The sequence below is a fragment of the Engystomops pustulosus genome, chromosome 8, assembly GCF_040894005.1.
Source record: "Engystomops pustulosus chromosome 8, aEngPut4.maternal, whole genome shotgun sequence".
NCBI lineage: Eukaryota > Metazoa > Chordata > Amphibia > Anura > Leptodactylidae > Engystomops > Engystomops pustulosus.
Window position 1 is genome coordinate 98,219,898 of NC_092418.1, and position 24,141 is coordinate 98,244,038.

Here is a 24,141-nt window from a genome sequence, read left to right on the forward strand (position 1 = left end):
TTTCTACTAGGGGCTAGAGAGAGGCAGGGCCACATTGCAGATATCTGGATGGGACCCCTTTCCCTCTTAAAAAATATACGTATTTGTATACTCAAACATGCAAGTTACAACCACACATTTATACACAAGAAAACAGTTATTCGTAGTGCACAGATTGCCCCTTAAGGAGCTACTCACGGTATAAGACCGGTCCACACATATACTGCATTTATACACATGCAGTATATACACACACCATACACCGTATACACATACAGCATAGACACATCACAGATACAACATATATTTATCACATACATGTTATATACACATTATACTGTGTAATATGGTATAAATAGTGTTGTTGTAATGTGTAATGTGTAATATGTGTAAATGTGTAATATCTAAATAATGGTGCACATCCTCCATTCTTTAGTGTATCAGGTTGGATGATGGGGCCTCCTGACACTGTGGGCCCCATAGCAGCTGCTATGGATGCTACCACTGTAGTTACGCCCTGTTTTCTACGATTATCATCATCTTGTCATATACTATAAATGACACTATAGATCAGTGGTGAAGAACCTATGGCATAGGTGCCGGAGGCGGCACTCAGAGACCTCTCTGTGGGCACTCATGCCATTGCTTCTGCCATGGTCGGGTCCAGGTTTCAGTAGGCCCCTGGGCAACAGAGCCTCAGTGGGCCCTTTTGCATTGAACTCATATGGCGGCATTAAATATTCAGAAACTAAAACAAACAGTCTCCTGTTCCCTAAACTATTCCCTAGCTTATCATCCCAAACAGCCTCCTCATAGCCCCTGTCACATCCATGGATTCCTTATGTACAGCTTTATGTGGGGCCCCCCTGCAGCTCTGACCCCTGGCAATTGCCCAAGTATGCCTAGTGCTGGTGCCGGCCCTGGCCTCAGCACAGAGTTGATCAGACAGGACTCCCAACCACAACACATTCGCGGCTGCCTGAGACTGGGGGATATTTCCCTTCTTTCTTTTAACGTATTGGCGCCCTCAGTGCGCTTATACGATTTAAAGCTGAGGCAGAGCAGTTACAAATAAGCTACTGCATAAATTGCCATGTTGGCACTTTACACTAAATAAGTGGGTTTTGATTGTAGTTTGGGCACTCGCTGTCTAAGAGGTTCACCAACCACTGCCCAATTTATAATGTGGACTGCGATACAACAGTCTCATAGCAGAATTCGCACTGTTTAGCGCCATTTTGCAGGTTTTCCCGGGATCATATTCCATATGACAAATCCAGGCGCTTTATTATATCTGCAGAATATTCAGCTCTGGCAGTGGAGCGTCTTGCTGAAGCCGTGTTTGTGCCGTTCTGTCTTATTGTTCCATTTCCTGGGGATGTTTTATCTGTTTTGCAAACTATAAATTATAGCAGGAGAAGAGCTCTACAGGAATACAGCGAAGATGAAAGCTAATTGCTATGAAAGTTAAGTAGGTATTTTCTTTGTCACCATAAATGTATAACTAGCATTATCTGTAATGCTCTGCAACGTGGGCAGATGGACAGAAGTATTAAGAGTCCATGGTATAATTAGTGTTGTTGTTTTGTAAGGATTCAGCCTATGCAAAGACCTCTGTCTAGACATGCCATAAAAGCTGCCGTGAAATTAACAGAAGAGGACAAGCAAGAAAAAGGGAATAAAATGGATTTTTTTTTTCTCTTCGGGCTTTTTCGGAGATGCTACATGGGAGGTGGGGGCCTGGTAACAGATTCTGTAAGAGGGCTCAAGAGCCTGCAGGAAGAGATTTGGGGTACAGAGTATGTATTTTGGGGGGAAAGTACTAATTATCCGTGGTTTGTTCTGATAAAATGACCATTTTCTACAATCCGGAGGAAGGAAGAACCTAATAAAATCTATTCCATTTCTATTAGTTTGGATCTTATGGGGGTACTCGGGCTGTGAGTGTGTTGTGGATGACACTTATGGGGTCACCTACTATATGTGTATACGGGACAGGGCGTTAGACGTTGCAGTTGCCACCACTAAATCTCAGGGATTCTAGGTCTTAGACAAACAGACTATAGAACCTTGATATTGTAACTAATTTATATACAGGCAGTTCTTAAGTTGAATTTGTGTGTAAGTTGAAACTGTATATCTTGTAATTGTAGTTCCAGACAAAAATTTTTTTGCCCCAGTGACAATTGTAGTTTAAAATTTTTTAGCTACAATAGGACTAAGGATTATTGATAAAGCTTAATTACAGACATTTTACAGATGATCATTGCAGTCTGGGACTAAAGTAAAGCATATAGCGAGCTCACAGTGGGCAGACGGGTCTGTCTTTAACTAGGGGTGGTCTGTAAGTTGAGTGTCCTTAAGTAGGGGACTGCCTGAAGATCCTATATAGCACTAGTGGTAAATATATGGCATAGATGCCCGAGATGGCATTCAGAGACCTAAATGAGGGCACACAAAGGGATTAATGAACCCGTTGAATTTTGGCCATGCCAAAATGATGTTTGGGTTTGGGTAAGGATCACAGACATTACTTCAAATGGCACTGGTGGCATTTAAAAGGCCGGGGGTATATGTGCGCATTTTGCAGAGGATCGTCGTTCCCTGTGACTTTCACCGGGGAGCGATGATCCTCTGCAAAATTGCAGGGTGCATGTGGTGCCGACGTTTAAATAGTTAACACCCCTGATTGGTGCCAGCACCAATTGCAGGTATTAAATGGCGGTGGGGAAGGGGGGAGCTGAACTGGTGACTGAAGTACTAGTTTGCAATGCTGGGGTCTGCTCATCACTACACACAAGCCGCTGCCCCAACACAGACTTTGCCAGACAAGACTGAAGGGATCCTTCTGCAGGCCTAAGATATCCCGTGTTCAGTGCCACATCCTGAGCTGCCGGGGACTGTGGGAGGAGTGAGAAGGTGCGGACAGGGTCGGCTTATCCCTGGAACTCCTGCTCCAGGCCCGACTATTCTTCCCTGGAGGTAAAGTACAATGATAATCCGAATTTCCCCTCCTTGTTTCAATGGTATTGGTGAAAAAAAGAATAAATGGGTTTTGGGTTGCAGTTTGGGTACTTGGTCTTGGTAAAGGTTCACTATCACGGTATGATATCATTCTATATCGCCATGCTTACGTTTTTTTAGACGGCATCGAAGACTCAGTTTGGATCTTACGTGTTTCAATCATAATCGAAAAATGCTACAATAACCAGACAAACCCCATTATGAAGTTGTGTTTGGCACTGGTGGTATCCGTCCTGATGTGTATACACACACACACATATATATTTGTAAATAATAAAGAAAAGCTACAATTCACATGTATATATAGTTGGTGGACCACAGTATAACATTCAGCCCTGTAGCTTTAAGGGACCTAGTGGAACTACAAGTTCCATTTGGCTACTCTCTGTTTGTAGGTCACCATGAGATTTTATCATAATCCCACAAGAGCAGGGAATTCATTTGTTTCCTTAAAATTGCATATGGAATAGAAAATGAAATATCAGTAGCCTACAGCTCTTCTTCATCAGCTAACCTACTCCTTTCAGCGTGCCAGGCAAGCATTTTACTTTAGCATTTTAGACAATGAGCTTCAATTCCCAGCATGCTTATCTGGCATATTATATAATAAACTATAACCTCAGCACACTTGGCGAGCGTTCAAGACGATGAATGTTTAATCCTATTAAATCTGCAGATTACATCGCTGTTTTCTTTAAGCAATGTATACCTATTTTCTAATTCTGTATGTCCAATGAAAGCATCCTGCAGTTTACTGTCCGTATTGGTGAAAACTAAATCTACTTGGTGAGAAATAAAATTAGAATGCACAATATATGGACAGGTTTTGTCGCAGTGGATACATAGCATTTCAGTAATTCCACATTTCACCTGTAGTGGCCGCTGTAGAGAAAATGAGAAGCTGATTTCAACTTCCTCCAAGAAGGTTGAAGGTGATTGGTGGAAAGATTTTATAATGGGAAATACAAACAAACATAAATGTAATTTTTCAATTTTTATGACCTGACATCATCTCTGTATAAATATGGGAAATTTTCTCCAGTTGGGAGGGCTGTAGATTGAAGGCTAAAGTTTGTATATTTATGTAAAATTATATTTATTAACGCATGATTTATTTTCTCTTCTTTCCTAGGACACTTGTTCAGAGCTTCTGGAGATCAAGCATTCAATCTGTCCAGTGCCTTTCCAATGATCAGCCACCCAGTTTTCGGCCTGCACGCAGCCAGCTCAGGACATTCCGAATTTGGTGGTTTGGGAACGCTCGGTGCACCCACAGCCTTAGCAGCACATCCCCAGTTAGCACCTTTCCCAGGTAAAGACTTCTTCAAAACCTCTGCAGATCCTGCTCATGTATAGAGAATTTACTTCTAAAATGTGGAACTAAATCAAGGAGAAGACAAAAATACAAGTTATTTCTATTTATTGCTAAAGGAGATCCTTTAGAGCAACTACTCCAGCTAGCTTCTCCTGGTCTATGCTCTGCTGGTAGCAAGAAACGGGTCTCCAAGTCTCGAGTTTTTAGGGGTCAAAGCACCATTTATGAGCTATCCATGGGAAACTCACAAAATTTATGAATAGAAAAATGGACTCACCACCCCCTATCCCCCTCCCCTCGACTTATAGACCACTAAAAACTGTGTCCATGAATTAGGGACTGTTCCGACAAATTTGGTACAGTTGGCTATTTCATGCAGTGGAAAATTCATACCTTGCAGGATTCCAGCTGCCCAGAGATTCTTTGAGCCTCAATTAGAAGAATGGGGTTTCTATGGATCCATTTTGGGCTAAACAGATTGGTAAAGCTTTGAAAGAATTCAAAAGCCACCTGTACATGACCAGGTCTTTGCAGTTTTAATGTAAAGATCCAGTGTGGTTCATAAAGGGAGATACAGGTATATCTACAAAAGCTCAGGACAACTGGCAAGTTTTTCAGTGAAGTTCGAAAGACAAAGGGAGGACATTAACCATGGCTTGAACAACAGTTCTCTGGCATTACAAGCAGTGAAAAAGTCACAATTCCTGGCCCACAGCAAGGAATTATGACTTTTTTTCCCTACGTCACTTCCATGCAGGAGGGTGGTGATGAGGAGGTGTAAAGGGGTGGGGAGTTATCAAGTCGTGGATGCCCTGGCTTGGAGAATTTACTATCGCTTTTGCCATAATATTGCACTGGCTATAGCGAAATTCTATGCCAGGTCAGATCTGGAATAGAAAAGGGTCCCAGTTGTTATAACTTCCATCCAATGTGCCCTTTATATGGTCTTATGTTTTTTCGATCCACACCTGGTTTTGGCTTCAAATACTGCATTAAAAAACCTATAAAGTGTGTCCTTACCCTTTGTTAAACTGCAGACCTAGGAATTGAAATGACAGTAGGATGCGATGCTTTCAGCTTCTGCAGTTCTGATTTTCAATGAGCGCCTACAGAGCGATGCCAGTCACCAGGAGGCAGTCAGACATAAACCTGTTGTGTTCCCGCTGCTCGTTTTCCTCATCCTTGTCCTCCATGCTCTTTTAGCATGCCAATAACCTCCCTGCCTCAGAGACTTTTACATGTACAAGAAATGCAACCTGACCAATTGCTGTTCCGTGTTACAGGAAAGAGGAGCCTCCACGAACAATAAAAATATACAAACACACATAGGTATCAGTACCTATTATTTCTTAGTGATGTGTTAGTAGTCTACGATACAGTTCCTATAGGTTACCTCAGCTTTTTTATATTCGTACAACAATGGTGATGGTAGAACTGCCTCTCCTCTAGGTGTAGAGGATGCCCCCTGTCTACGGTGATGGTAGAACCTCCTCTCCTCTAGGTGTAGAGGATGCCCCCTGTCTACGGTGATGGTAGAACCTCCTCTCCTCTAGGTGTAGAGGATGCCCCCTGTCTATGGTGATGGTAGAACCTCCTCTCCTCTAGGTGTAGAGGATGCCTCCTGTCTACGGTGATGGTAGAACCATCTCTCCTCTAGGGGAAGAGGATGCCCCCTGTCTATGGTAATGGTAGAACCTCCTCCCCTCTAGGTGTAGAGGATGCCCCCTGTCTATGGTGATGGTAGAACCGCCTCTCCTCTAGGTGTAGAGGATGCCCCCTGTCTATGGTGATGGTAGAACCTCCTCCCCTCTAGGTGTAGAGGATGCCTCATGTCTATGATGATGGTAGATCTACATTTCCTCTAGGTGTAGAGGATGCCCCCTGTCTATAGTGATGGTAGAACCTCCTCTCCTCTAGGTGTAGAGGATGCCCTCTATCTATGGTGATGGTAGAACCACCTCTCCTCTAGGTGTAGAGGATGCTCCCTGTCTATGATGATGGTAGACTTGCCTCTTTTCTAGGTGTAGAGGATGCCCCTCTCTATGGTGATGGTATATCTGCCTCTCCTCTAGGTGTAGAGCATGCCCCCTGTCTATGGTGATGGTAGATCTACATTTCCTCTAGGTGTAGAGGATGCCCCCTGTCTATGGTGATGGTAGATCTACATTTCCTCTAGGTGTAGAGGATTCCCCCTGTCTATGGTGATGGTAGAACCGCCTCTCCTCTAGGTGTAAAGGATGTCCCTGTCTATGATGATGGTAGATCTACATTTCCTTTAGGTGTAGAGGATGTCCCCTGTCTATGGTGATGGTAGAACCTCCTCTCCTCTAGGTGTAAAGGATGCCTCCTGTCTATGGTGATGGTAGAACCTCCTCTCCTCCAGGTGTAGAGGATGCCCCCTGTCTATGGTGATGGTAGAACTTCCTTTCCTCTAGGTGTAGAGGATGCCCCCTGTCTATGGTGATGGTAGATCTACATTTCCTCTAGGTGTAGAGGATGCCCCCTGTCTATGGTGATGGTAGATCTACATTTCCTCTAGGTGTAGAGGATGCCCCCTGTCTATGGTGATGGTAGATCTACATTTCCTCTAGGTGTAGAGGATGCCCCCTGTCTATGGTGATGGTAGATCTACATTTCCTCTAGGTGTAGAGGATGCCCCCTGTCTATGGTGATGGTAGAACCGCCTCTCCTCTAGGTGTAAAGGATGTCCCTGTCTATGATGATGGTAGATCTACATTTCCTTTAGGTGTAGAGGATGTCCCCTGTCTATGGTGATGGTAGAACCTCCTCTCCTCTAGGTGTAGAGGATGTCCCCTGTCTATGGTGATGGTAGAACCTCCTCTCCTCTAGGTGTAAAGGATGCCTCCTGTCTATGGTGATGGTAGAACCTCCTCTCCTCCAGGTGTAGAGGATGCCCCCTGTCTATGGTGATGGTAGAACCTCCTCTCCTCTAGGTGTAAAGGATGTCCCCTGTCTATGGTGATGGTAGAACCTCCTCCTCTCTAGGTGTAGAGGATGCCCCCTGTCTATGGTGATGGTAGAACCTCCTTTCCTCTAGGTGTAGAGGATGCCCCCTGTCTATTGTGGTGGTAGAGCTGCCTCTCCTCTAGGTGTAGAGGATGCCCCCTGTCTATGGTGATGGTAGAACCTCCTTTCCTCTAGGTGTAGAGGATGCCCCCTGTCTATGGTGATGGTAGAACCACCTCTCCTCTAGGTGTAGAGGATGCTTCCTGTTTACAGTGGTGGTAGAACCACTCAGCATAGAGGATTCCCCCTGTCTACAAAGATGGTTGAACCACCTTTCCCTTAAGTGTACAGGATTGTCCCCTTGTCTTGGCCACAGAGCTAGGTACAAAAAGTTAATTGAAAAGATCCCAGCTCCCTGTACTGCCGATTCAAGTATTAATAAATTGCAATGAGATCTCCACCTGTCTTTTTTCTAAGCTGAATAACCCCAGTTTTTGTAGTTCTATTTTGTAGATTTTAGGCCAAAAAGCTCTGCTTTGAATTGAAGTGATGGTTTTCCAAAGGGCACAAGAGAGAGAAATTATTTACTCCGTAATTTGGGAATGTACATCCTACATCAAAGGACACGTCAAGGAAATATCTTCCCGATGTAGAATAAGACGGTGTCTCAGTGGCTGTAAAGAGCATGAATACGCTAGTATCGGTTACCCAGGAGAAGTCTTTTTTTTCTAGCTTCCTCCGAGACAGCTTATTTTAGTTTGATAAGTTATATAAGAAAGTTTAGTTATACACGGAGATGTTGTTCTACCTCGGAGGGCATATTATGTTGTGCCGTGGGCACCCCAGAGGTTTTCCACATACAATCTCTGAAGCTATCAAATCTCCAGCTGTTGTTGCTACTTATTTCGTCTTCTTTGGAGGAAATGAATGGTACTTGTTACCGCGGTTCTCCAAAGACATTTGAAATCATTGAGTATATACTACCCTTTAGGGAGCCATTCCATATACTGTAATCTACAGCCGCGTTCTAATAGGCTTTACACAGTGGCTGAATCTATGTGCTATACCGTTATCCTCCTTTATATGTACAGAAAGCCTCAGAGGCGTCTCGTCTAATAACCAAGCCCTGATCAGCAGTCATTGCCAGCCTATTTTAGCAGGAAGAAAAAAAATTATTATGGAAATTGTGATCTCTCTGTCCACATTCTGCATAGAAAAGCACTCCGGCTCTATTAGAGTGTCACAAATCACATGCCGTTATGATGCATCCAGTCCTGGAATATCAGCAGGAAACTTACTTTGATGTAATAATAAAATAAAACATGCCAAGTCATCACAGCCGCTTCATGTGAATTCTCTTACTTGCCCCTCTTTCAGTCCTCACTCAGATAAAGTAATGGGTCATAATTTTCAACAGAATAGTAGATGGAAGTCTCAAGTTCTTTAGATTTGGTTCCAAAAAATCATAAAAGGCCAGGGAATATCACTGGTCAGGGGAGTCACCTGAGGAGTTTCAGAGGGCAAATCATACCAGGCTTTGGTAGAAAGAAGAAAACGAGTACAGAACCCATGAAGGACCCATGGAGGACTATCCATGGTTTGTTGTGACTAGAAATAGTTTGGCCAAAACTTGGCTCAATGGAAAATGGTTTGCATTAGGTAACTAACATGGACCAATTCTCTCTGAGGTGTTGATCTTTACAATGAGTATTCCTCTCTTACAAGTATCGGAGTGGTAAGGGTTCCTTCCATTAGAATCCTCACCACCAAAGTTCGGTCACAAGTAGAGTGAGATGACAGTTGTCTACTCTAAAACTATGATGGTCCAAGAGCCACCATATTGGCAGTAGCTTCTTATCAACTTTCAGCTGGAAACTCCAATGCCCCATTTATATATACTCTCATATCATTAATTTAAACATATCTTAGGGCTGCTTGAGCCGCATGTATCACTCTCCATTAACAACAAACGTATTCAGCTTTATATAATCCACCAGTGCTACTTAACGCCGATACGGCTACACAAATGGGCTGCATTCCTTCCCCTAGTTGCCATAGATGTAGCTTCACATCCCCGCTTCCTTTTGGCACATGATCTGGGCCTGTCCACTTCTCCAAACATTTTGGAAAGAGGTGATATATTGGGGCACATTTACTAACCTGTCCTGCACGATCCCCGAAAGTGCATTGTCCGACCGGAATGCACATCTGTCACGATTTAAGAAGATCGTGTGTCCAATATCCTGCATGTGTGGCTTCCCCGATCAGGTCCGCTGGAGTTCACCTTCTTCTTCCTGGTGCATGTAAGTGCTTGATCTTGCGTCACAAATTTAAAGTTAAATGCTGCGGTTTGTCCGAGTCAGTCGGATCATCCGATGGCACGCCCTCCGATTTGTGTCGCATGAAAGCTGCCGCCGAAACGGCAAAATCCGATCTCGTGCACAATACCCTTTCTAAATCCCTGTCCCGGCGGCACAATCCCCGAAATGTCGGAAAACCTGCGGGAAATGTGGCCGCAGGACCCATAGTAAATAAGCCCCATTATCTTATATGTTGGAGTCCCTGGTTGATTTCGCACACCCGCAGTCTGGTTATTTGGACTATTGAACCAGGAACTACGGGCACATCAAAAAAGATTCTTCCTCCGCGCTGTTCATGGCCCGTAAGGGGCTGGCACTCACGTGGATGGATCTGCGACCCCCCCAGATGCTCCCAATGTAAGTCCATGGTTAATGGTGTTGTTCCATATGAGAGGATAGTCTTCCTACATAGGCAGCACCCTAAGAAATTTACAAAGGAATGGGGTAGGTGGTGTGACTCCCCCCTGACTCTATATCCTTCTTTGGCTTTGTCCTCCTTGAAGTTCTGTTATACGGCACATAAGTTGTAATTGTAAGTACTGTACATGCTTTATGACGCCTGTATGTGCCCTATTTTCTTGTTGAATAAACGTGTTTTAAAAAAACCAAACATATCTTAGAGACAAGATCACAATTTAAGCGCATCAGGGAGGAGTACCGCTCAAACTCACTTGTGTCTAGTGCTAAATGTTCAGGGACTAGCCAAAAACCCAAAGTAAAAAAAAAAATGCATGTTTAGCTGACAAAATACACGTTTTAGTTCCCAAACACAAATATTTAGGTGTAAAGTATCCACCTTTGGCAGTTACTCCTCCGCAATGCTCTTGAAGTGTGTTTAAAAATGCAATTCAATCAAAACGTGGATATATGTACTAAACAGCTTCTGAAAGTGCTCTGTGGAGACTGTGTATCCTCTAATTACCCAGGGCACCAAAGAAAACAGGTTCTGTTCTGCTTTCTAGTAAAAGAATGCAGGAGGATGGTGATGTGTAGAGAGGGGGAGCCACTGTCAGCACCTGGGCCCCCTGACACTCCGGGCCCCATAGCAGCGGCAAAAGCTGCTACCGCTATAGTTATGCCCCTTTATTATAACATAACTATCAATGAAACTTTTGAAACTCTCTCCACTCCCTGCTGTGACCAGTTCCTGAGCTCAGCTATTCCACAGATTAACAGTTCTTATAGTGAAGAAGCTTTGTCTCCGCTGGTGATGATGTCCTTGTCTAATGTATAATATAATGTATAAATAATTTAAAAGCGTTCCCTTTTTTTTTTCGAGTTGCAGAATGGTGGAGAGCGACAGATCCGCACACCCGCGCTGCTTTCTTCCCCCCATTGCTTGGAATCCCACCCATATTTACACCCCCATCCCAGAATCACGACTCCTCCTTTCATCTACGAGGCCCTGGGAAAAATAACCGTTCAGGAAGCGAGAAGGGTATGTATGGCGTGAGCACTGCATGTGTCTTAGTCGGATGGGGATTCTGTGTAAATTATTGAACCTGATTAACAATTTGGGGGGTTTAGTGAAATAAACATTCATTATAATTACAGTTCTCGCTGTTTTATCAGTCACTCGTTAGCATGCTAATTACAGTTATTAGTTAGTCTATACAGATGTAATTAGTGTTTGTCTTGAGTACATTTCATTTATTTCTTACAATGTAGAATTGTACTTGGTATATTTGTTTGTTCTTTTGTGTCGTGTCTGGTCTTTTTTTTTATGTTTTTTTTTTGTACAGTAGCTTTATTTTTTTACCAACAGGTGTGAATGGATCTATTAATGGAGGTAGCCCTACACTAGTGACTAGCAACTGCACCTCTGTGTTATCAACCACTACTACTAACAGTCCGGGACAAGCGAAGAGTGCAAGCTCCGGGGCGGGAAACCGTGCAAGTAGCCAGGAACAAGGCAAATCAGATGGCAGAAGTGAAAAGAATAAAGATAAGGTATGGAATAATCTTAGGGGGGGGTATAAAAATTGTATATTTTTATATAAGAGCTTATGACATAAGTCACCCCAGTGGACGAATACCGTAAGGAAAAGATGGAAATAGTCCTAACATAGTCACTTTTTATAAAGGTGTAAGGGTTTTTTTTTCTTTGAAAATGTCCACAATTACCAATGATTTTCAAGTTTCTTTGGATGCACTTGTTTTATTAGTGGGTGCCAGGTCATAAAAATACTAAAATGAAACTACTACATAATAGCGACCTGTGATGAAAAATGGGGGTCAATTGTCTTGTACTCACAGCATCATTTGAGTAAGGGACAATTAAGAATGGATGTTTTCCTTTTTGACTCTTTTAGTAACCACCAAGGTGTGTAGGACATGGTCGACAAACAATGATCCCATGGTGCCTGGTTTATGGCCCAACAGTCATTGCCGTGATTGCGCGGGCAGGAATAGGACCTGATCTGAGTTTTTCGGCATGGGCAGTCAGCTCTCAACCGGAGCTGTGGAAACATGAGCCCATAGAAAAGACCAGGGACATCTGCTAGCCGTAGAAACAATGGCTAGTACATGGCCAAAATAAACGTCCGTGTGAGGGTAACCTAACCCTGTGTTAACCAAGGAAGTCAGACTCCTATCCCTTAGATATTTCACTAATATCATCTGGAAGTATTAAAGTATTAAGATAAATCTATCTTTTTTATTGTTTTTGAAGCAAAAACAAAGGAAAAAAACTGTGGAAAGTTCTAGCTCCAGCGACTCCGGTTCTTCATCCGATACATCAAGTGATGGAGCCAGTAGCAGTGACTCTGATGACTTAGAGGAAGAGGAACAAAGCATGGAAGAGAGCGATGATGATGACTCCGAATCTGAGAGTGAAGCACAAAATAAAAACAAGAGCAAGGTACATAATGAACTATCTTTTCCGATTCTACTTTGCTATTTGATCTGAAATTTGGCTAGTGATCAGGCCTGTCTGAGAACAGTGTGATAATGACACTCTCTCATGTCTTGCTTCATACATAAAAAACAACTCACTTGGGTTAGACCTCATTAGTTTATGTCGGATGTATGCAGCTTCGGACTGAGGCTCCTTGGGCCCACCAGAGAAAATCATGCTCTGGGCCCACCCTCTACCCTTTGTAACTTTTAACTGCACTTCTGGGGCTTATTATTGGATTAGACCATGGGCCCACCGGAGGATCTGGTACCCTGGTGGGCCAGTCCTTTTCTGGGTGTATGGCTACAGGAAGCATCTAGCTCTGACTCACTACTGCTAAGACCACTAGAAAGAAGATCGATCATAACTTCTAGATTATCTTGGGAATGAACAACGAAATGAGCAGACCAAACGTCATGGTTCGGGTTCAGCCACACGACCTGGACATATTGCTGGATGGTGATTGAACAGCCAATCTGGCAAATAATCTCACCTGGCCAATTATAGCAATGGTTAGTTGCTGGGGGTTGTCAATTTGCTGATTCCCTCAATATGTCCAAGTTGCAAATGGCGTCAACTTGCCGATCCGGCATCATGTCCTTGTCGCACAGCCGAACCCTGAACTCAAATGCAAACGTATGGTCTGCTCATACTAGCCAGGAATGCTTGGACTGATCTTCCGCAGGTGTTTCCCAAAATAGTTGTTTATGCTTGAAGTACCAAAGGCATTGGCCTACTGCGGGAAAATGAGGATTCAGGTGGCACATCCCAAAGGCAATGACTGGACAGGTCTGTATTATATTGAGAAGAGCACCGAGTGTGTCGAAAATCACCCCTACTAGGGCATATGACAATATGTTGTCTATTGTATTAAATATCTTCACATGTACTATAGCAAATTCCTTCAAGTCACCGGTTCTGCTCCAAGATCGTCTTTAAATCCTTTGCAGCAGCTACTGATTTATGACCGCGCGAGTAAACTTTATACCAAATAGACACATAAAGACATTACCATTTGTTTCAGTAATCCAAGTGATGTGTAGCGTAAATTATCAGCCGCCAATCATAGCGTCCAGAAGGCAATATATGAAGTTAAACGCTGGTACTGTCTCTTGTCTGCTGGTCCATTAGCAAGCAAATCAATATTGAATTTAGCAAATTACCTTGATAATGGTCCGCGGCTGGCCCCAATCGCTTAATCAATTCACTACCATTTGTTAGTTAACTTCTTAATCCAGGTCTGCGGATGGAGTTCAAGCTGACAAAGTCATTTAAAGAAAATGCCTTGTAAATTAATATTAATAAGTCATTATTTGGTGCACTTTAAATAGAGTAAGTATTTCGGAGCACTTGACCTTTCGCTGTATCTAATCTGCTCCCATACAGTAAATTGAATCTAGAAAACTTCTAATCTAGAATTAATTTGTTATATAATATCCCAAATGATCGGGTGAACTTTAAAGGAATTGTTTCTGAAGAAAACCCTGGTCCATTTAGGTTATATCTGGAGAGGGTTAGGTCACCTGCTCGGGACCCGCCTCTAATAACTAGGAAGGGCTCAGAACAAGTTGGCCAAGTATTATAACAATGGTCAATATCATTCTACATTTTCCCATTTTCCATGGCTTCCCCAAGCAAAATATTTTTTTGCAGTGGTGCCAGGAGTAAGACAACTAATGTACTGATCTCCCTGGGGTTCCAAATTCTGATGGGTCTCTCCCTTTAAGGACCCTCCTTTATTAACAAGAGCAGATTGAGGAGAGCCATTTATAACATAAGGTTGAATCCCATGTAACACAACCTTTCCCCTCCAGACAAGACTTCCAGTGATATTGTATTAAACGCAGGGTTTTACAGGAGTTGGACTGCGGACATGAGATATCTATTATAAATCAGTTGTCTTCTCGACATTAAGGAATATAGGAATGTCCTGTGGTGTTCCCTGAACTCTTAAAGGGGTTGTCTAGTCACACCAAATAAGCCCCTTATTCAGAGGACTAACATGCTGATCGTGGGGGTCTCAATGATGGGACCTCATTATGCCCCAGAAAAAAAAAAACAGAGCAGCCAGTTGCTCATGTGCCCTAAATCTGCGCAAATGTACCATATCATATAGTTCCAAAATACATGAATTTTATTATTTTATTTGTTATGATCAAGTCTGGTAACCCATTACAAAAACCAAAAGCCAAAGTCAAAACCACACAGCTTTGTAACATTTGGGAAATCACTTGCCCACACATGATTCTTATTTTTGGGCAAAAGTGTTGAATCCTCCTAAAACTCTATTTCTTTCCTATAACATAAATACAGGAATGTTTCATTTACTGCTGTTTGTACAGGAACCAACCCGGAGGCCGGTGGAAGGAGCACAGCTGTGGATTGGTGTCGCTATTTCTTAAGAAATATGACATTTCCTTTATTTATTTTTAGGTGCTAATTCATAACATCCCTGACCTGAAAACAGATGGAAACCAAGCGGAGAAGTTGCCGGAAAAACGTGTACACCAGCAGTTACCTCTTGTTCCCGACTCCCAGAGCCGCTCACCATTCCAGTCCCAGCAAAAACATCCTCAGGTTTTGTCCCAGCATCTTCCTTTTATATTCCAAAGCTCTCAGGCCAAGGAGGAGGCTGTGAACAAACACACAAGTGTAATACAATGTACAGGACTGGTCTCTACTACCAAACCCTCTAGTTTGCTTAATCAATCCAGTAAGGATACCAGCTTGAAGCTTGGAGCCCCATTATCTGATGGACTCAAACCAGGGAACAAAAATACCTCGGAAGAACCCATGCCACAACCCAGCGACCTGAGAATTAAAAGGGTAGGAAGCGTCATTTCTTTTTAACATTACTATAAATTTGTATCTTAAAGCAGACAAGCAATTAATACAATGGGGCTTATTTACTAAGGGTCTGCGGAGCGCATTTTCGTCGGGTTTCCCGACGATTTCCGTTTCGCGCCGAATTGCCCCGGGATCTTGGCGCACGCGATCGGATTTTGGACATGGCAGAAATCGAGGGGAGGGCCAACGGACAACCTGACGGATTCGGGCAACGCGCAGGATTTAACGTTTAGAAATGTGGCGCAAGAAGCGCACTTACAAGCACCGGGAAGAAGAAGGTGAACTCCGGAGGACCTCGGCACAGAAGCGACGGATGCAGGAATTTGGGCGCACGAGCTTCGTGCATCGCGGCAGACCCGAATCCTCGTCGGAGAACGCACCACAGGATCGCGACAGGACCGGGTACGTAAATGTGCCCCAAAGTGTCCTTCATAGGAAGGAGGGATAAATAGCTGATTGTTCAATCAACAGTTATAGAAAGTGTATGGGCACCTAAAAGGGAACCTTATGTAAAGCATTCAGCATTTTGCATAATAGTCCCAAATGTGAGAAACTCAAAAACTCAAAACTCAAAAATCCTCCCAAAAAGGTGAACATCGGGTCACGGTTAGATTAACAGGCTGGAATTTACTCTGTTCTACTTGTAAGCGATACTAATACGTGTTACCTGAAGACCCGTTGTGGATTTCTAACCAATGTTTAACTATAAAATGACATGTAAATTTCAAGTATGTATTCTCTCTTTGTAGCTCTTAAAAATACAAATGTTAAAAATGCAGCGGCGCCACAAGATATCTATAACCGCGCACTCCCTTTAAAATAGCTCAGAGGCTCCTGCTGTGCCCTTCAATGTCTCACAACAGGACACTTGGTGAGCATAGAAAAATAGCTTCTTATCCTGGAAATGGGTATCTCTGATATTTTCAGTGCAGAAATTTCTGTATGTATTAGTCAGTGGTCATAAAAGATAAACCAAGCAGGTCTTTTTGGGTAGTCCATGAATTTTTATAAATATGCATCTTGCAGATTTATCCTAAATTAATTCAGATCGGACCCAATATTAGATTGTTAGACTCTAATCTCATCAAGCCACAGACCACTTACTAATTCAGATCTCAGATCAGACTCCTAAAATTATTCAGACCCCAGATGAGAGTCCTAAGCACAATCACACGTCACATCAGGCTCCTAAGTTCAATCAGACTCCAGATCAGGTTCCTAAACTCATTCAAACCTCATATCAGGCTCATAACCTCATTCACACCCCAGATCAGACTCTTAAGCTCAATCAGACCCCAGATCAAGCTCCGAAACCCATTCAGACCTCTCTTTAGACACCGAAGCTCATTCAGACCCCAGATCAGGCTCCTAAACGAATTCAGACCCCAGATCAGGCCTCTAAACTTATTCAGACCCCAGATCAGGCCTCTAAACTTATTCAGACCCCAGATCAGGCCTCTAAACTTATTCAGACCCCAGATCAGGCCTCTAAACTTATTCAGACCCCAAATCAGGCTCCTGAACTTATTCAGACCCCAAATCAGACCCCAAGTAAGGCTCCTAAACTCATTTAGACCTCATATCAGACTCCTAAACTAACTCAGACCCCAGATGAGACTTCTAACCTAATACAGACTCCTATCTGGCTCCTACGCTTATTCAGACTCTAGATCAGGCTCCTAAACCCATTCAGACCATAGATTAGACTCCTAAACTCATCCAAACCCTAAATCAGACACCTAAACTCATTTAGACCCCATGTTAGACTCCTAAACTAACTTAGACCCCAGATCTAACCTAATACAGACTCCTAATATTATCTCATTTCAACCCCAGGTCAGACTCCTAAAGTCATTCAGACCCCCCCCCCCCCCCCCGATCAACTTCCTAACTCATTCAGACCTTATTTCACACTCCTGAACTCATTCCTTATTGACAGCTAATGTCATTTTCCATGCGGAAATATTCTTCAACGTGTACATGGGTAATCTATCATCTATCAGAGTAATGCATTGTTAGGCTCAATTTCTCAATCTTTAATTGAGTTTGAGCCTAAAATCAGGATTCAGGATTTTAACAGACGTGCCATACATTTTGGAATTCTATATTCCTGAGAGTATAGGCCATGCCATTTAGTTTTTTCAGTGGCATTCGGGTATTGCCTCTCGTAGAAAGATGACCAGGAACTGGCAGACACTCATTGGTCTTAATGGGAGAAGGAGTTTGGCACAGAACTTCTCAGAAGACAATCCTCATTTTTTAAGTGACTCTTAAGAAGTAGGAAGATGCTGATAAAACCTTATGTAAGTTCCCAGCTGAATTCAGCTTGTAATTTGGTGTAAGTATTATAACTAGGCCTTAGAAAAGCCTTGTCTTGTAGTAGGTGAACGTCCTGTGATCATGACACGGCTGTTGCACATTCCTGGCTTAGTCAGGCCCCGGAGAAGACAATATTTAACCTGAGACGTTGGTATCTGTGTCTTCTTAGCATGAAGTCATTGTTTGTCTCATGCAACAGTCTTGAGAAATCAATACAAATTCCTAAGGGTTTATTCAGATTCTTAAAAAGAGAACATTGGACTTTTTTTTTTCCCCTGGAATTACAAGAATGTTTTGAAGTCTCAGCTCAGAGTTCATCTTGAAGAACATAACCATCCCTGTCTGCAAACGCGTGGGGATGAAGCCGGAGAGAAGTGAGCACTTTATCTGATTGCCCTTTGTCCCGAGCCAATAAAGCAGAAAGCTACCTCATTACCGGCCTCCTATTACCATGCTGTTCCTGTGCTGACACCATGCTCCAGGAGCGGCTTGCTGCAACTTCTCTCAAAATGGGAATTATTTGCTGAGGAAATGGCTGTATTGCCTTCATGGGCCTGACACTCTCATAAATCATCACAATAATCTCTACAGATAATGACTCTTGAGAAAATCATCTATTCAAACATTGTAAGAGATAAACTGAATTGGACATGGTGTTACCTCAAATTACCCCACGGGAGACATTTTGTGTGTTAGCCCTAACCAAGCCTGGCCTCTTCAGCGCTGTCAGAATCGGTGAGGAGGCTCGTCCAAGCTAAGTGCAATCATGTCCCACAAGCGGCCTGGGAATTAAGAGTCACTATATTCATCGTGAGGAGTCATTCATCTAAGATGGATAACATGTCGGGGGGGGGGGGATGATATTTGGTTTTGAAACACACACAATTTCCTCATACTATCTGAAGGGGTCTTCCTAACTGAGATTGTTTCAGGATATTTAAAGTAATCGATTGTTTCGATAATTACACCAGAATTTTTACCAGGATGCAGAATATATGGGGATGGATACGTTTATTCTAGTAATTATGTAGGTCCAGCTGTCTGTAGGACCGAGGTCGGCTCCAGGTTTCAGTAGGCCCCTGGGCGACAGAGCCTCAGTGGGCCCCTTTGCAGTGAATTCTTCTGGCGGCATTAGAAATTCAGAGACTAAAACAGTCTCCTGTTCCCTAAAATATTCCCTAGTTTATCATACCCTCATGGTTATTTTGCATAAAGCCCTCTCATGTTTATTTTATATAAAGCCTCCCTCACCCACTATGGATTCATTAGATACGCCTATGGATTTCATATGTACAACCTTATGTGGGCCCCCCAGCAGCTTTGGGCCCCGACACTTGCCCAGGTATGCGCTGTCCCTGTATAGGACCCAAAGGTCTCTCAGCCTTATGAGAAAATAACAATATTGTACATGACACATGGTGGATGGTAACCATGTTAAATGTGTTGTCCAATAGTTTAGAAAACTTTCAAAGACCAAAAAATCATATGAAATTTTAAAAAAACAACCTTACTCAACTGTAAAATTAGTCACCACTTCATCTCCAGTGCTCCCCGCTAGTCTTGCATGTTCATCATGTACAGCAAGAGCCACATCAACCCAATGGTTGGTTGTATTTGTAAGACTTGAATCTTTTTCTAGTATTCAACTACTGCTCTTTCCTAACGCCTTAAACCCAATCAACCTACCTCTACCCCTGGCTGGAAAATTTGGAACATGGGGGTAGGGTGACCATATCTAAACTTTATTTCCTATAGATACGGTGGTGCCCAGAACAGGAGGTCCAGTAAAGATCCACCCATGGCTATTGTGGCATTGAGTCTAAGATTTGAAATAGGGTGGTGGGTCGGATAAGCGTGTGTTTGAATTGTGTGATTTACATGATCACTATAAAAAATGGCCTCATTGTTGACTACGGATGGAAGGCGTTTGACCGCTTAGGCCTTTGATTGGATGTACCACTTATATGCCACAGTATTAATACTGGATATCTCATGATCTATGTACTGTTCTAACATGTGGGTCGATATAATTAATATTACTAAATATGACTTTGTCCAGAGTCGTAGAGTGATGTTTGTCAATCTCATGGTCTTTACATATATTTTTCTCTCTTGACATACAGGATCACCACAAACAGACATTCCCTGCACAACTACACAAGCCACAAGACGGCTCCAAGCACCAGAAAAAGACAATGGTGTCCCCGCCAGTATCCAGTCCCAAATCCATCAGTCACCAACAGAAATCGTTAGAGAATAATCACTCCAATCCCTTCTTAACAACCGCTCTATTGGGAAATCACCAGCCAAATGGAGTCATCCCTTGTGTTATCCAGGAAGCCCCCCTGGCACTCACCACCAAATCTAAGCGGGAACATAAACTAAGCGATAATATAGCAGTTTCCACCAGCGCACAGTTTTCCACTCCAATCAATCTGAGTTCCTGTGTGAAAAAGAATTCATCGGGCAAATCGGTCCTGGGGCCGAGCGGATCCCCTTTATTACACAATCTTTGTAAGGAGAAATCTCTGGACAATAACTCACCAGCAATAAAACCTCCCCATCATGGAAACGCTGCAAAGTCTTTACTAGATAAGTTTCGAGGAACGGACTCTGATATCCCCAGCAGCAAGGACTCCGAGGACTCTAATGAAGAAGACGACGACGAGGACGACGATGAAGATGACGAAGAGGAGGATGAAGATGATGAAGACGATGATTCTGACAGTCAGTCTGGTTTGTGACTCGCTTATATTGGGCATTGTATTGCTGGTTATACACACAGCCTTATGAGCCCTAAGCATCTCAATGGCAACCGACGGCAAGCAAATTTTGGTTTAATATGATCCTGCCCCATACTTTCTTACGTGTTCCCCAAATTTATGCCAACGTACTTTTGGTAGATTAGTTAGAAGTACAAAAATTCAAGATCAGACTACACCAAGAGTGTTGTTGTCTGTTACCATGGTGACACTTGGTCCAATGAGAACTCTAACATTAGCAATGACAAAATCTAAAAAAGGTCAAGTCGACCACTAGGTCCTTCACTAGGATTTACCTATCTTAACTCACCACTATGTTATGTAGGTCTATCCCGGCAGATGCCAACCATACCTTTGTTGTTTTTCCATGCCAAAACTTGAGAAAAATGCACATTAGACTGCAGTACTCCCAGCATTTCAGGGCTTCGGCTCCACAGCTCACTGACCCAGGAGGGACATATCAAAGGGTGAGGATTGCTGTGGAGCTGGACACCTGAGATGCTCTGCTAATACCCCCCAAAAGCACTCCAGCCTCATTTGCATATTTCTAAAGTGAAGTTTTGGCATGGAAGGAGCAGATGGAAAATGAAAACAATGGCCTCCTTCCTTCTAAAATCAAATTTTAAAATTATGCTTATGAGCCAGAAGGGCTCTGGGCGTTACCAGAGCCCCTCTGCGCTGTCTGTACTTTCCCCTCCTTCTATCAGATGTCATCTTACTCAGTGGGTGGGGGAAAGTGCTCTTGAACAGTGTAACAGCCTGTAATTCTACAGCATGGAAGGGCAATGGGAACACCCCCAAGGGCCCTTCTGGCTCATTAGCATAATTTTAAAAGTTGATTTTAGGAGGAAGGGGGTCATAGATGACATATATGAGCAGATTATAAGTATAAGTGCCCTTGGTTTATCATGATGGATTTTGATGGTAGATTTCCTTTAAATTGTGCGCCTGGTGATTAATTATAAGTGACCTTCGAGTCCAAGACCTAATCTTTGTACTTTGTAAGGATTGATTGACCTCTGGATCGCACAGTCCTGCTAATTATCGAGGTCCATATTTATCAAAGTATAGGAACCTCTTTGATGTGGAGCAAATGGTGATTTATTTTTACCAGTATTCCACATTTCTCGCTATTTATAATAAGTGTTCCAGAAGAACCTGAGAAGCACTGAGATGATTCTGTCCATTGCTTTCCATTTTAGACACCACTATAGATAGATAGTCCCTGCTACAGATCAATCTGGTCTTCATCGAAAGCTTTCTGTTGCTTTGAAGTTCCTGCCCATGATGCATAGCCTTTTGTATAAATCCTGTGGATCAGTGGGGGTCAGACCACTGGGACCCCCACTGATCAAGAGAACAGGGGTCCCTCTGCCAACGATTGATGGAGATAACTGGAGATAGCGGAGCGCTGTTCTAGGCTCTGTCATTAGCATAGACATTGCGTGGAGCCGCACAATGCACATTTTATGGGAAATGGCGGGAATGCAACCCCGTTATTTTGATAGTTTGGTGGTCCAACTGCTATATCCCAATCTGTCCATAACAATTATAGGAAATCTACTATTAAAATCCATCAGGATAAACCAGGGATACTTATTCATAGATCCAGGCACCGTGACTGTGGTAATCTTCTTATATTTGTAATCCACAGCCTTTTTCCTTCTAAAATCAACTATTAAAATTATGCAAATGAGTCTAAAAGGTGGGGGGGGGTTACAAAAGCTTCTCTGTGCTGTAGCTACACAGGCTGTTACACTGTCTCCCCTCTGCTCCCTCAGCACTTACCCCCTCCTAGTGTGTACTGCTGAAGTGAGAAGGAAGAGGGAGGGGGGAAGGGGAGACAATGTAACAGTCTCTGTGGTTACAGCATGGAGGGGTTTTCGACCGCCCCCCCCCCCCCAGACTTCTTCTTTCTCATTAGCATAAGTGTAACAGTTGATTTGGAAGGAAGGAGGCCATGGATAACAAATATAAGAAGATTATCACAGTCATGGTGCCTGGATCTATGAGGAAGTGTCTGGTTGTGATGGTAGATTTCCTTTTAACATGGGACAACCTCTTTAAGAGATATGACAATTTTGATCTATGCATTAATTATGTATTGGTGCAGTCACACGTACCTCTAGCGCTACATTTTCAAACGGGCCGATCGCATACGCATTTTTATGGAAATGCAAGCGATTGGTAACCAGAACCCACTGTCTTGCATTGTTTTAATGCAAGACTCCGGGTTCTGGTTCCATAGAAATGCATATGCGATCAGCCCCAGACCTGTCCTTGTACGCTAGCGCTGCATTTGACCGCACCCTAATATTTTTCACTGCTACTTACAAAGTAACAGCTCCACACCTGTCAATGGTTTGTATATAGTATTACGGCTTAATTTTAATTGACATGTTAATCGCTCTGTTTGCCATTAAGGAAGGGGCTATAGAATAATAAGGGAGAACAGATCGCTATAATAGTAGTAGTTGAACATATTGAGTAATGGAAATACATATTGGCCTGATAATGTATAAAAGGTAATGTAATACTTATAAGCTGCATTGTAGAAAGTCCTATAGAGCAGGGTACACAGAGTGCGGAAATAGCTAGAGATGATAGGAGTAGTTATCAGGAGACAGCTGCGAGGCGCAGCTTGGATGTTCTTGACAGTCAGTGTCACCATCCCCTTCTCTGACTATGAAGAAGAAAGTTTGACATGTTTTTTTGCTTTCTTTTTCCCGATACAGAGTCGGATAGCAATTCGGAGTCTGATTCGGAGGGAACAGAAGATGACGATGACAAAGATGAATCGGACACTGACACAGAAGGGGAAAAATTGAAGTTCAACAAAACGACTCCCTCCGCGAACAGCACAGCAAACAGCACCGCGTCTCACTCCACACCCCTGAACCTGCAAGTGATAAAGAGTCCAAGCTCCGCTCCTGCCGCTCTGTGCCCCGATACACAATCCTCCGACTTCCACAGCTCCTCTGCCACGCTCAGCCCCAACACGCCTTGTGGTATCTCATATTCTAACCTCTCTATCGTCTGCTTTACAATTTATATGGAAAACTTTACAGTGGAATAAGTAAAAGGGGAAGTGATTTTTACCTCCCAGAAGGATAAGGCGGTTATGATGGGGGCAATTGTTTGCAGAATTCTTAGCATTTCCTATGCACGTTTAATGTAGCAAAGAGATATCCATTGCTAATTCATTCCAAATCCGCAGCACAGTCTTCAGCAAAATCTACATGCACATTGTGCAGCTGATGTGCAGTGGTTATCCTGCGACGCTGTGACCTATAGCCGCAACATACAATTTAAAATAAGCTTATACGGTATAGAAATGACCTTTTAAGTTTTACCTGAGTGCGTGCTTACATGCTCAAATATACTCATATAGTATGCATGACGGACTCCTGTAGTCATGTTTAACTACTGGAAACAACTCTTGGTCATTTAACATCATTTCCAACTCAAAACAGTCAATTTGAGTTAATTTGGGTTAAATTTATTAGCGCAGTTATATGGAGCTTCAGTATTGGCTGCATACGCCCTCTGCTGGACACCTGCCGTATGGTAAGGGAGTCTGGTTATCTTAAAAATTGGTACGAATGACAGTGAGAAGTAAAGTCAGAACCAATATTAATTGTATTAAACTTATGTGAAAGAATAAAAATACAT

The 24,141-nt window shown here is 43.0% G+C and overlaps 1 protein-coding gene across 24 annotated transcripts in view; it reads left to right on the forward strand.

Annotated features, from left to right (window-relative positions):
• BAZ2B (bromodomain adjacent to zinc finger domain 2B) overlaps positions 1–24,141 on the forward strand; it is a 270,525-nt gene that overhangs the window by 191,283 nt on the left and 55,101 nt on the right. For 17 of the 24 annotated variants that reach the window (XM_072121914.1, XM_072121912.1, XM_072121913.1 and 14 more), the window contains 7 exons: positions 4,136–4,315; positions 10,925–11,083; positions 11,411–11,595; positions 12,317–12,505; positions 14,975–15,367; positions 19,831–20,443; positions 23,205–23,477. In XM_072121914.1, the coding sequence (XP_071978015.1) occupies positions 4,136–4,315; positions 10,925–11,083; positions 11,411–11,595; positions 12,317–12,505; positions 14,975–15,367; positions 19,831–20,443; positions 23,205–23,477 (1,992 nt within the window). The remainder of the gene's footprint in view (positions 1–4,135; positions 4,316–10,924; positions 11,084–11,410; positions 11,596–12,316; positions 12,506–14,974; positions 15,368–19,830; positions 20,444–23,204; positions 23,478–24,141) is intronic. The other 7 variants (XM_072121918.1, XM_072121928.1, XM_072121929.1 and 4 more) reach the window with 2 other exon arrangements.